General features: G+C 39.9%; 1 protein-coding gene across 5 annotated transcripts in view; it reads left to right on the top strand.

Moving 5' to 3' along the window:
- PARD3 (par-3 family cell polarity regulator) overlaps positions 1–12,625 on the top strand; it is a 592,893-nt gene that overhangs the window by 242,142 nt on the left and 338,126 nt on the right. For 3 of the 5 annotated variants that reach the window (XM_044425071.1, XM_044425070.1, XM_044425072.1), the window contains exon 5: positions 11,846–11,980. The exons of the other annotated variants lie outside the window; for them this stretch is intronic. In XM_044425071.1, the coding sequence (XP_044281006.1) occupies positions 11,846–11,980 (135 nt within the window). The remainder of the gene's footprint in view (positions 1–11,845; positions 11,981–12,625) is intronic. 5 annotated transcript variants of the gene reach the window in all.

Raw genomic sequence — 12,625 nt, forward strand, 5'->3', positions numbered from 1 at the left:
TCCCTTGCATCAGCTCAGGTTAGTATAGCAACTAAAACTCTATCAGGTCATAGACAGTAATCTCTCTGTTGGATTACTGCATTGTGCTACATGTGGAACTATGTTTGAAGACGGTTTGGAAATTTCAGGTAGTTCAAAGCAAAGGCGCTGTATTACTAGCTGACTGAGCCCCACTGGCTCCCAGACCATTTCCAAGCCCACTTCAAAGTGTTGGTATTGACCTTTAAGACTCCAAATGTTTTGGGACCATTTGATATATACCTGACTAAGTGTTTACATCATGTTTGGGACATGTTTGGGTGTCTCTGTTGAAGGAAGCTAGACAGATGGCTGTAGGAGAGGAGGCCTTCTCGTTTGTGGCTTTCTGCTTATAGAATACATAAGTTAGTTAAAGAAGTTTTCCTAGTACCTAACTAGTTTTGGTACCAGGCAAAGACTTTTATTTTCTCTCCAACATTTGAGATACCTACTAAATTTTGATAACTACACATGCTGGCTCTATTTTATTATATTGTATTTTCATATGTATGTGTATTTTATTTTCTGTTTTGACTCTATGGCATTTTACTCTTCTGTTTGCAATTTACCCAGAGAATGCTGGTTGTTGGGAGGATCAAGCATCTACATTCATAGGCTAACCAGATGCACAGGGTCGTGAGCTCCAGTTTGCATGTAGGTATCTTGCATATATGAGCTTTTCTCATATGCGGATGAGAACAGGAGAAGACGTTCTTCAGATGCTTTGGTCCCAAGCTATTTAGGGTTTTAAAGGTCGATGCCAATATCTTGAGTATTTGCTAGACACTCCCTATCTTTTATGTCTGTTGATAGCATAATTTAATCTCAGAAGCCCAATGGAAATGCTGCACAAATAGTATTGTCTGACAGAGTGTTTGATTTGTGTTTTGGAAATGCAGTTATGAAGGCTCATGTATAACATTATGTAAGCTGGAGCCTCACAACCTAACCTATTGCACAGGTTTCTTAATAGCTGCAAACCGTATAACCTAATGGAGGGGTCCCCAGTGCAGCACCTGTGGGCACCTGGGAAACATTTATTTATTTAATTTTCTGATTTTTTTTTTTCATACACCTGTATGGATTAGTAGTTGTTGATGTCAATGAAATGCATACAGCTTTCTATCAATTACACACAGGCTTCGTCAAAGGCTGACCAAATATCCAAATAAGAATCCATTTGATTTTTGTGTCAGTATGCCACCTGCTCTAGTGCAGAATGTATTGTAAGGTCCTCCATCCATTACATTTATCAAAATGGGTCACAGAATCCACTTCTACAGACATTTCTTAATTTCCATGGAACAGTAGACATAAAACAAGTTTTGCTGGAGTAGACACAGTCTAAGATCCATAAACATCATAGAGCCACCAAAGTGGCAGTTCCTTGATTTTGACATTTCTTTTGGAAAAGTGGCAATCCACTGATTTTTGCTTTCCAGCATGGCATTTTGTGGTGGTGCCCATAACATTCCTATATAAGTGCACAGTTCCCAAAATGCCCTGAGCTAATATGTGCCATGTTAAACTATATTTAGTAAGAATGGGATGGTCAAATTTATCCTAAAGGTGATAAATTTATAGGCTTAGCCACAGAGTCTTTGTAGTAAAATACATGGAATGCAGAATGTTGGCAATGGAATGGAACTGCTTTAGTTAACCAGTTATATTCTCTTAATGAAGTCAGAAATCTTCTTCGAAAAAGAATAGCTTTGGTTTGTTTCATAACTTTTTCTCATCCTGGATTGTTTCTAGCTAATCCAAAATCTTAAGGTTAGCAAATATGTCCCCTTTCTTCCTGGCACTTGTGCTAAACTGTATTAGCAATTTGACATTGACATTTCTCCATTTGAAGTTGATATTCAGTACAAATTTGAAGGCATTTTACTCCCACTCAAATCACATATGTTTGAATATAAATGAAATATATTACGGAGACTTTATGTTATTAAAGTTTAGCTTGATACACCATGTGGGGAGGATCTTGGCACCGAGATAGATTCCATTATATTTGTAGGAGATTAAGCACCACCTGTTGTATATGCGTATTCCTATCACTTTGCATCCTTAGCTGTTGAACAGGCATTTACTCTTGATGTTCCTAAAAACATTCCCCTGAACTCTTGAAGCATCACATCACTGGAAATGAGCAGAATGACCAAGATGAAAAGGATTCCAATTGATCTAGCCTAGTGATGGGAGGTCCAGACACAAGGGAGCATTAAATCAGGTAGAAGGGAGAAATAATGTGGTATGGTACAACAGCTATTGATACGGTTTCTCTTTAAAATTTATTTTCTTACATGCCATGGGCATTAATCTTTTGAGTGATGGCATCCACTGGGAACAGTAGATCTTTGTGTATATAGTTGTTGCATGCAATAGGCAATAGAAAGAATGGAGCTGACTTAAGGAATGAAGAAAGGCAATATTAGCAGAATGTCTGGAAAGGGGTATTCACATCAGGAAGGATGAGTTAACCCCTCCACCCTTTGCATCCTTGTCCTGACCTGATCGACCCATTCTGTGATCACTGCTTGGAAACAAACACAATGTTTTCTTTAAGTTGCGAAGTATTGCTTGATCTGTGCCCAAGAGTCTTAATGGAATGCTAGACATTTTAACACCAGGTTTTTCATGCCATGTCAAAAATTGCTTTTGAAATCCCTGTCAGTTTTCTGTGGGTTGTATCCAGTGTTACTCCTATTTAGGACAGACACATTGAAATGAATTGGGCTTCAGTTAGACTAACATTGTATCCAGGCCAGTAGAAGTGTGGCATGCATTGTGGCAGGAAGTGCTTCTGTAAGAAATGCTCCCAGGAACGGATTATGCCCTGTTGCCTCCTGCAGCCGTTCTGAATTGTGATGAAAGGGATGTTCCTGCTTTAATTTCATAAGAAGTGCTTCATATCAGGTTAGCTCATATAACCCCGTAGTATCGATACTGACTTGGCAAGGCCTGCCCATGTTTCAGGCAGGGATTTTTCCAAGTGTGCCTAGGGATTCCAGGGGTGAGCCCTGGAACCTTCTGCATGTACATCGGGTGGTATAGTCTCCAAAATAATAATGAAAACACATACTATGAAGCTGAAAACTAGTTACTTTACTGTTAACATGTGTCTTCATAGTTTTTGGGGTGACTAATATGACTTCATTTCTGGAAGTAAAAGTTTAAGAGAGTTGCAAAGAAAACAACTTTTTAAACTATTCTAAATGAAATGCATTCCTTTTTTCAAAGCAATTTTACATGCTTGAAAATAAGAAAGTATAATTGAATCAAGCTCTAATTTATGCTTGCTTGTGTTCTGCTTTTTGGGGGTTTTTTAAAGTAGCTGTAATACGAAAAGAGAAGCTATACTTGTGCAATAAATGATAAAATGTATAAAAATTATTGAATGTATAAAATTCTTAACAAAGCTAGTTAATGAAAGGAAATATGTGTGCACCTGAAATGAGGGAGGGGTGTGTGTGTGTGTGTTAAAACAGAACTTAATATATGTTTTCTTCCAAAACCGATAATCTGCTGTCAGTTTTTCATATGGGGATAATATGCTCTAAGCCAATGCACCAGTAGAAGACATAAAATAAAATTAAAAGCGCATGTATGCATGCACAAGAGTTTATTATCTTCTTACCTGGTGTATAGGGATTCAACTTTTATGTTGAAGCAGCTAGTGTGTTTTGGGAAATGGAGTGGTGGAGGAATAAAATTAAAACCCCATCTGTAAGGAGGAATTTCAGTATTGCCGGTTTTTGAAATGGAAATCTTTGTTTAGTTTTTAGCCTTGTACTCATTAAGACTGAAAGCATTTTGCCTGGAGTTGTTAACTGAAAGTCTGCATGGTGTGTAACAGAGGACCTGATCGGCAACTAAGAGAGTAGTCCTATGGTCTCTGTGAGAACAACCAAGCACCATGGACTTGGTCAGCAAAACACATCTGAGATGGCACTCTGACCTTGGAAAGTAGAGTTGGAACTCTCTTCCCCACAGCTGATATGGAAAGAGCTGCACCTGCTGTTCTCTGGGGTTAGAAAAGCAACCTCAGAGGAGGAAGACGGTGAAAGGCTTGGTGGCTGGGAGGAAGAGGAAACTGGAGAGGCCAGATTAGGAAACATTCTGAGCCTCCTCCAGCCATCTTTCCTTCCAAAGTGCCCTGGCTAGATGGACTGACAAGGCCATCTAGTGCAAAAGAGCAGAGAAAGGGGGCAGGGAGGTGAAGATCCCGTCTACTTCTAGTCTTGCATTGCTGTCTTCAGCCCAGCAATTCATAGGAATCTCAGAAGCCACTGAGTTTGGAGGCTTCCCATCCTCAAGGGTGCAGTTGTTGGGTATTTGTCCTAAACTGAGCTTCTGATGAAACTTACACAGAGATGTGGTAGACAAGAAACACGCACACTTCACATGTTTCAAGGTTTCATTTCAAGGATTTCATTCCTTTGCTGCTTGTGCAATACTCACTGTCACCATTTTTAGTGCAAACTTTCCAAGCAGATTCTCTGGTTGGTAATTATGGGATCTGTAGTCAAACACATCTGGAGGCCATCAGGTTTGGGAAGGCTGGTGTAAAAATGTCAAAAGTTTCCTGCCAGCTTTATATTGGTTTGATCCAAAAATCATTGTCATGAAACAGAAGTGAAATGGGTGAGCCAGTTGAATAATTGGCTGCCACAGAAATATTCTCTATTCTTCCTGATAGGAATGCAATAAAGGATACGCTTAGAAAGATCTTCAAACTTTCATTCTTTATCAGCCAGGAAAGAGTGGTCTTTCCCTGACTGATTTTTTTTTTTCTTCACTTTAGCCACAAGGTTTTCCTCTATTAGTCTTACATGGAGGGATCTTCCATGCAGAAAGTGCAAAGATGGGAATAGGAGGTGATGGCAAAAGATGCAAATGTGTCAATCAGAAGGTGAACTCCCTGGTTCAGGAAGATGATTTTCGTGGGAAGAAGGAGCTAGAAAATTTTGTAAGTAAGAACTAGGAGTTGCTGTTGATGGGAAGTGAGCAAAAGAACTTAAGTGGAAGCATAATGTGGTCATAATGAATAGTAGGAAGTTTGAATGGACTCTTAAGTGAGTTCCATCTTGACTGCATTAGATTTGCAGAACAAATATAATGCAGATGGATGATTCTGCATTATTGTTTATATAAACAGGCAGTATTTCTTATAGTGTGTAGTAGTTGTTCCTCTTTAAAATGCACTTGGGGGAAACAAACATTGTTTTCTTCTCTTTCTTTTTTTGTCTTATTAAACCTACCAGCAGGCTTAAAGCCCAGCGCCTGCATTGTAATTACACTACATCAATCACCATATGCTGTTTTGTTTGTTTTGCATTATCTTTATTGAGATTTTACTGTGAGATTAATGAGGGGAGAGTGAATTGGGGGAGGGGAGAGAAATTCATCAGAGCTTTGGAGGCCTGGCAAATAACATGAACTGCACTTGAAAATGTTTGGTTTAGCTTGTTTACATACGGAACTGAGTATCATACCATTTTTGATATTTTCTTTGTAAGCAGGACACATTGTCCAAGGTATCCTGACTTTGGAGTCCACTTTGCTCCTCTGGTATTGTTTGGATTCTTTAGTATCAACTGTCAAAGTAGAAAATATTTTGTTCAAAAGAAGACTGGTTTATCAATGCTGCCTTAATAATTGGGGTGCTCTCCACCTTTCCCTTCACGCTCATCACTTTTGCCTTGGCAAGAGTTTACTAATCATTTGGGAAAGCACATTAATCCTGGGAAGAACTTTTATGAATGCAAGTCCACTGGAAGTGAACCTAGGAGTGACTATTGAAAGGGTCTGCTGCTCACAGCATTGTTCTCTTATGTTCTTTTCTTTATGAATGAGTGATTAATTCCTTCTCAGAGTAGAGGTGTAGAACCTCATCACCAAGGCCCGATTCAGGCCTGCTGGGTCTCAGTCTGGTTTTCTACTGCTCCCTAAATGGCCATACCAACATTCCCCCAGCCACCAGTTGTTTAGCGGTTTTCTAGCTTTTGTTTAGCTTTTTCTCCCCACTTAAAAGATTGAAATGCTGCTCCTAGGGCTTAGGTACTGGCGGTAAGCGTTTCAATCTATAAAATGCTGAGTTTTTTTTTTCATGTTTGATCCCATCTGTTTTGATTTTGGTTCCATCCACCACTGGAACCCAGTTTCCCAAGAACTGCAGAAATTGAAATTGAATCCCACTCCAAAACTGAAAGAAGCTTTGCGCCCTTGCTGTAAAGGCAGGCATTTTCTAAGGGCTTTCACTAATCAAGATGAGTAATGGGTGGTCATTTTTCTTGAGTATCTGTTTTGTATGTTCAGAATGCAAATAGACTTACTTGCAAGAATTTGAAATAAACAGTTGTTCTTTCTAATAACTGGAAAAACAAACACACCAATTTTGAAACACCCTTGCTGTGTTGATGTTTGCTTTGTGTTGACTAGGTTCACAGCATACTCTTTCTTTCTGTGTGTTCTGCTCTTCATTTGGTGGCCTTAAAGAAAAGACTAAGAGGCCCATATCGTGCTGTTGGAGTTGACTCTTCTGTTCAGCATGTCTTAGGGATGTCACCTGTCTTGTCCGCTTTAGTTTACAAGGTCATGGATCTAAAATCGCCTAGAAATAGGCAGAGTGTTAAATTGCACTGTAGAATGATAAAATAAACTGAACCTACCCAGAGAGGAATAGAGACTGCCAAGCAATGGTGTCCGTCTCATTTAATATATACAAACATTTGTAACAAGTCACTTGCTGACGGACACAATTAGTCTCTATGTCCCCATTACAGAGGAAGCCTTGGAACATGTGTCTGACATACTGAATAAAGAGAATATCCCCAAAGTGGCCTTTGTCTCTAAGAGTCATGATGAACTTTGCTAGGTTTGTTTGTTTTTGAAAGCGCGTATTAGTCCTGGATGTATTCTCGCCATTTTATTAGGCAAACTGCAGGCAGCGTAATCATACATACTCTATCACGGGGAACTTTTTCCTGTGTACAGCACCACAGATTTTGGTAAAATCAGTGCTTTTTTTGTAAGAAAAAGGGTGCCAGAACTCATGAAATTATTTACCTTTCACACATAGTCAATCACTACACACACACACACACACACACAGGTCAGTTATGTAACGAAACGTAACGATCGCCGCCCGCAGTAAGCACTCAGCACGTGACCACACGACCAGTCATAAGCCGAGCAGCGCCACAAGCTGAGCAGTGCCATCACGACCAGTGTGGACAAAGCACGCGTGCATCGGATTCGACACACAAGCAGCCCGCATGCACCGTTTTAATGATTTTGCCGCCGACCTGCTACACTCAACGGGGCGATTCAAATCCACGTGGACCAAACATCAAATTTTCAAAAGTTACTTTTAAAACTTGGAAAATCTGTTGAAAAAAGGTGCTGGAACTCTGTTACGGTGTGTTCTATGACAAAAAAAAAAGCACTGGGTAGGATACATTTTAGGTGGCATGGCAGCATATAGACCCATACCATGCAAAATATACAATCCAGCATTTTGTTGAACTAGAGACTGCTTATGGCTCTTTCCTAGTCCCACCAACCACTTGCAAGCCACTTAAATTTTATTTATTTAAAGCTGAAATCCCTGCATGCATTAGCATTCTAGTTCTGGCTAATCTATTTTTGGAAGAACTTTCCTAACACCTTTTGAAAGTCTAGAGAGCCCAAAATAGACCCCCTAACATTGAAAGCCCTACCTCCTGATTTTGCAATGAAGCTATGATAATATGGATAACCAAGAGAACCAGTCTTTAATATGCTAAATAGGCCACCTCTTTCTTCAAGCATCTAATAAGGTGCTACTAGTGAGTGAGTCTTCTGACTGAATGGAGGATTTTCAACCTTTTCTGAATGGGACTGCTCTCCCTTTTGCAGCTTCAAGGGTACTGGATTGGATCCATACTTAAGTTAGTCATTGTTAACTTATACCCATCTGATTTCAATGGGTCTACTGTACAAATGGCTTAGTTTAGATCTTACCCATTGTATGTTGCAAATAAACACTGTCAGTTTATTGAGATGAGGGGGAGCAGAAAACAAGTAGGGAAAGCTTCCATAAATTTTAGATGCCAATTTGTTTTGCTTTAAAAAAAAGGAAGCAAAAGTGCTTTTCTTAATATTGTGGTCTTCTAACTTGCATTACTATGGATCAATTCTCATTACAAATATTAAAAACCCTTATGTCTATGGATTCCCAAGCTGTATGGAGAAAATCTTTTTTCAAAATTAGAGCATTTAATTGCAAGTGATGATACATGTCAGTGGTGGTCTCATGAGGCTCCCAGCTGCAGCTTCTGAAGAAATAAATGTCTGTCTAATCCTGATGGCCACTTTGCCAGAAATTATCCACTTTTGTTTGTTTACAGATACACAGCTGCTAAGGTGAATTGTACCATTTGTACCTTTATGTAATAATGCAACAACTGTAACAATGGCTTTCTTCTATCTCTTTTAGATACTTGTCTTTTATCTGTTACTGTACATATAAGAGAATAGTTGACCTTTTGGGGGGTTGTTGATTCCCAATTTTATATAACATGAAGGCAGAAAGGAGGATTTCTTTTCAGGTGTTAGGTTCCTTTTTCTGGGAAGGAATTGAAAGCTGCTTACATAATCTTCCTCCTCTTGCCCAATTTGTTCTCATAATGACCCGGCGAGGTAGGTTAGACTTATTCAGTGCCTGCCCCAAAGTCACCCTGTGAATTTCATGGTCAAGCAGGATCTAGAACCTGGACTCCCTGAGTCCCTGTCTAACACTCTCATCTCATCACTATCCCGGTCTGGCTCTTTAATGTTTGCATTGAATAGTGGTACCTCTTCCCTCACCCCCCTGTTGTGAGCTGAGCTTCTCCCTCCCAGCAGTAATAGTTTCACCAGCACTTTGCAAAATTTCTTTATTTTCTATGCAAGTCTCAGGGCATGCACAAAGTGAAATGTTGAACCCTTTCTGACATTCTTCACCCAAACCTTTCCTTCTAAATCTTTCTGCATCTGTCCCTGGGGAGAGGAGCACTGTGGAACCAAACACACTGGTGTTCTTCCCTCAGAGACCCTAACTGGGCCACCCTACAACTGTGATGACAGACGGTTGGGTCCACCTTCTCAGGAGTGGAGGTTCCCCATCCAGTAAACCCTCCATCTCTAAATCTCTTCCCTCTGGATGTTGTTGCTCTTCCCCATGCCCATAGACTGGCCCCTTTCTACTGTTCCTGAACCAATTTCCCTCCTAGCAGGCACAGGTTGGTACCCAGGGCCTTGGACTGCAGCAGGATCAGGGACTGTTTCAACAATCATGTTATCATTCCTGCCAAAATGGTTTGCCTCTCATGTGCACACCTGAGGTTTACCAGAATGCTTGTACACAACATCCCGTTTTATTCCACTTAGATTCTCTCTTGTATTATGTCAGGATTATACATCGTGCATGTGCCAGGGAACTCTGGTTTAATCTTGCTTGGCAAATCAAGAAAATTATCCAGGATGGGATAAGGAGAAGGACATCAGAGGGAATATTCAGCTCTAGCACATGGTCTCTGTGTCATAATCCCTTGCTTTGGTAAATTTAATCAATGGGATTCAATTTGTAATTGAGACTCATAGTGCATTTTTTCCCTAGGTACATTGTTTTTAATTAGGTTTGCCAAAAGTCACAGAGAATGCACAACCCATGAAAGGGAGTTTTCAGACATTAAACTGAATCTGTATGTGCACTCATTAAAATGTTGGTTAGAAATTAACCCTATTTCCTCTTTCAATTCATGCAAAAATTAGATGTGTGAGGAGAAGGAGTGCTCTCGATTTGTCCTCCATTATAATTTTTTCCACCTCCTGGTGCTCATGGAGGACTGTGGTCTGAGAAGGAGAGCCTCTTACATCTGTAGTGCTTTCTATGCAGTCCATAGTCTTTCATAAGAGTCAAGGAAGAAGGGTCAGAATGCATGCAGTTCACAGCTCATTGTTTATCCACAATCATTACTTCTGTTCATTCTGTCTTCCCTGGTCCTTGCTATGCCAAATATCTTGCAGTTTTCTTCTGTCAGCTGTGCATTGGTCTTCTATTGTGGAAAGGTTGTGCTGAGATACTTATTTTAAAATTATATATTATAATGAAATGTGGTAGGTAGACCCAGTTTTCTCTGCATTGAAAACTTTTCTGGGCTGTACTATTTCCAACTAAATTGCTAGGCAGTCTTCCATTTTATATGAAGGGAACTGCTTGCACAGAAAGTATTCAGTCATATGAACTTCTTCGTGCAGTTTGATATGGTATAACACAGACAGAGGTTTGCCACCTCAGTGAGAACTAGGCCTTCATGGTTTGAATGAAATCTTTAAAAAGAGGTTGTAGTCTGTAATTAGGTGTTCATCTGAAGTATGTATGTAAGCTCTCTGAGTCCCAGTATTGCTTTAGAAAAAGCTTTGCAGAGAGATAATTTAATAGAAGCTCTCTAAAGGATTATTCTTTGCATAGACTAGGATTATGCAGCCCTTTTTTTCAAAAGTATGTGTAGGAGAAGATAATTGCCAATCAATATGATAGTGGGAGTTATTTCTTCATTATCCATCTAGTCATTCTTGTGGGGATGCTCAGCTATTCCTTCAGAGAAGCTGTTGATCTGTCATATGACAAGGTCACATCAATACATTAGGGTTTTAGAGCAGTTATCCTTCAAGTGAAGTCAGGTCATATTGCTTGTCTCAACGGTGATTTTTCCATAGCTTTGTACCACCTCAAATGATTTAAATAGTTGCTTTTGACTCTTAGTGATTGCAAACACATTTCTGACAAAACGAGGAAATGGAACAAGAAAATATGTTCTGCTGTTCCAGACTTATTGCTTTCTGTCAAGGCCTTTGGATGATTATTAAAATCAAGACAGCTGACTCTGTAGTCGGGACAGACATGTCAGGGCTTTGCTGTTTTTACCAATTGATCCCCCTTTTCTGCATTTTAATATGTAATGCTTTCCTTCTCCTTTCTAAGGCTGAGTTTAGTCTAATAGGAACTAAGCTGACTTAGGTCCTGCTGACCTAGCTTGCTTTGATTGGGAATTAATGAGTTCTAACGAATGAATGCAAGCTCTTAGTAAGTTTGTTCCTCTGGGATTGGAGATGTCCTATTCGCTAGAGATCACAACAGTGAATGGGTCACAATAAACAGACAAAGGTAGGTGATTAGTGAAGGACTGCTGTTGAAAGTCTGACTTGCTTGATGTGTCACGGCTGGTCTCCCAAACCTGAGATTCCTCTATTTCTGAGCTTTGGTTTGTGAAGCCCTAAAATACCCAGAGCCTCCACAGGGCCCCAACTGAAATTAGCCTTCCCTGATATTTTAAAGCAGTTTCTCCCACTAGCTAAGCCTGAGCAGTGGTTTAGAGGGTACAGTCTAATCTAGTTCCTAGTCTATTAGGAACTAAGTTGAGTTTAGTTCCCGCTGGCGTTTCCCTCTGCAATTTAGCTCCCAGCTGTAGGTGGGAGTTGCTTTCTTCCCCCTTTTCAAGGCTAGTTTAGGTTCCTAGGAATTCAGTTTGCAGTGTCCTTGTATACTGGAAGCTAGAAGTATTTTGTGCAGGGATGTTAGCAGTTGTGAGAAAACTCTTACAGTGATAGTGTCACGTGCAGTCTTGCAGATGGTATGTAAATAGATCTGTTCATATCAAGGAGCCATTGCTTTTCCTTTGTTGTCTGGCTCTGGTGTGTCATCCTTTAAAAAATGCTACATAGTTAGTGCCCTTAGACTATGTTCCAGTGTTGCTTTTGAATCATAGCACCTTTCCCTCCCCCACCCTTTTTTTTGAAACAGAAAGATGAAAATTACAGAAGCCTCCCACGGGATACAAGTAGCTGGTCTACTAACCAGTTTCAGAGAGACAATGCTCGCTCTTCACTAAGTGCCACTCATCCCATGGTAGATAAATGGCTGGAGAGACAAGAACAGGTAACAAATATGCATATTTAGATAATAATGTAACCTATTGTTTATGCTCATGCCTGCATGCAGACACAAATATATATCTATATTTTAAATTATGCTGGCTGTTGGTGGGGTGGTGGTTATCATTTGAACTGCTAGGCAGCTTTAGAATAACAGCCGCAGCTTATTGGAGTGAATCTCCACAAACTCACACAACTGGCATTTCTGAAATAAGCTTTTCTTACCTACTCAGAGACATATTTTTACACGGTGGAACATTAGAATTTTCGATTTTCCATCTGCAGCCCGAGCCCAAATAGATGCATCACATCAGACGATCATAAATGTACTTTAGATCTTAGAGTGGAAGAGGAATCATGCTGGATCGTCTATGGTTAGCTTGTATTAGTGGGCTCTTGTTTAAAAAGTAATGGCTCACTTGTAGGAGCTAGTTTGCTTCTTAATGCATGAACTTGGGACAAAAAATAGGTGGTAAGACATGAATGATCATAAAGGCCATGCTATCCTTGATCCTAGTGAGAACTTGAGCTGAAAGGCAGTGAGCAGGGGAGAATTGAATGTAGACACTTATTAGGAAAATGATGCATTTATAGGCTCGTAGATTTTGTAGTAGCTTTTTCCAGAATAGAATTAAATAATTCATTTGAC

This window comes from Varanus komodoensis, unplaced genomic scaffold (assembly GCF_004798865.1).
Source record: "Varanus komodoensis strain SLA01 unplaced genomic scaffold, ASM479886v1 scaffold15, whole genome shotgun sequence".
In the NCBI taxonomy this organism is placed as follows: Eukaryota; Metazoa; Chordata; class Lepidosauria; order Squamata; family Varanidae; genus Varanus; species Varanus komodoensis.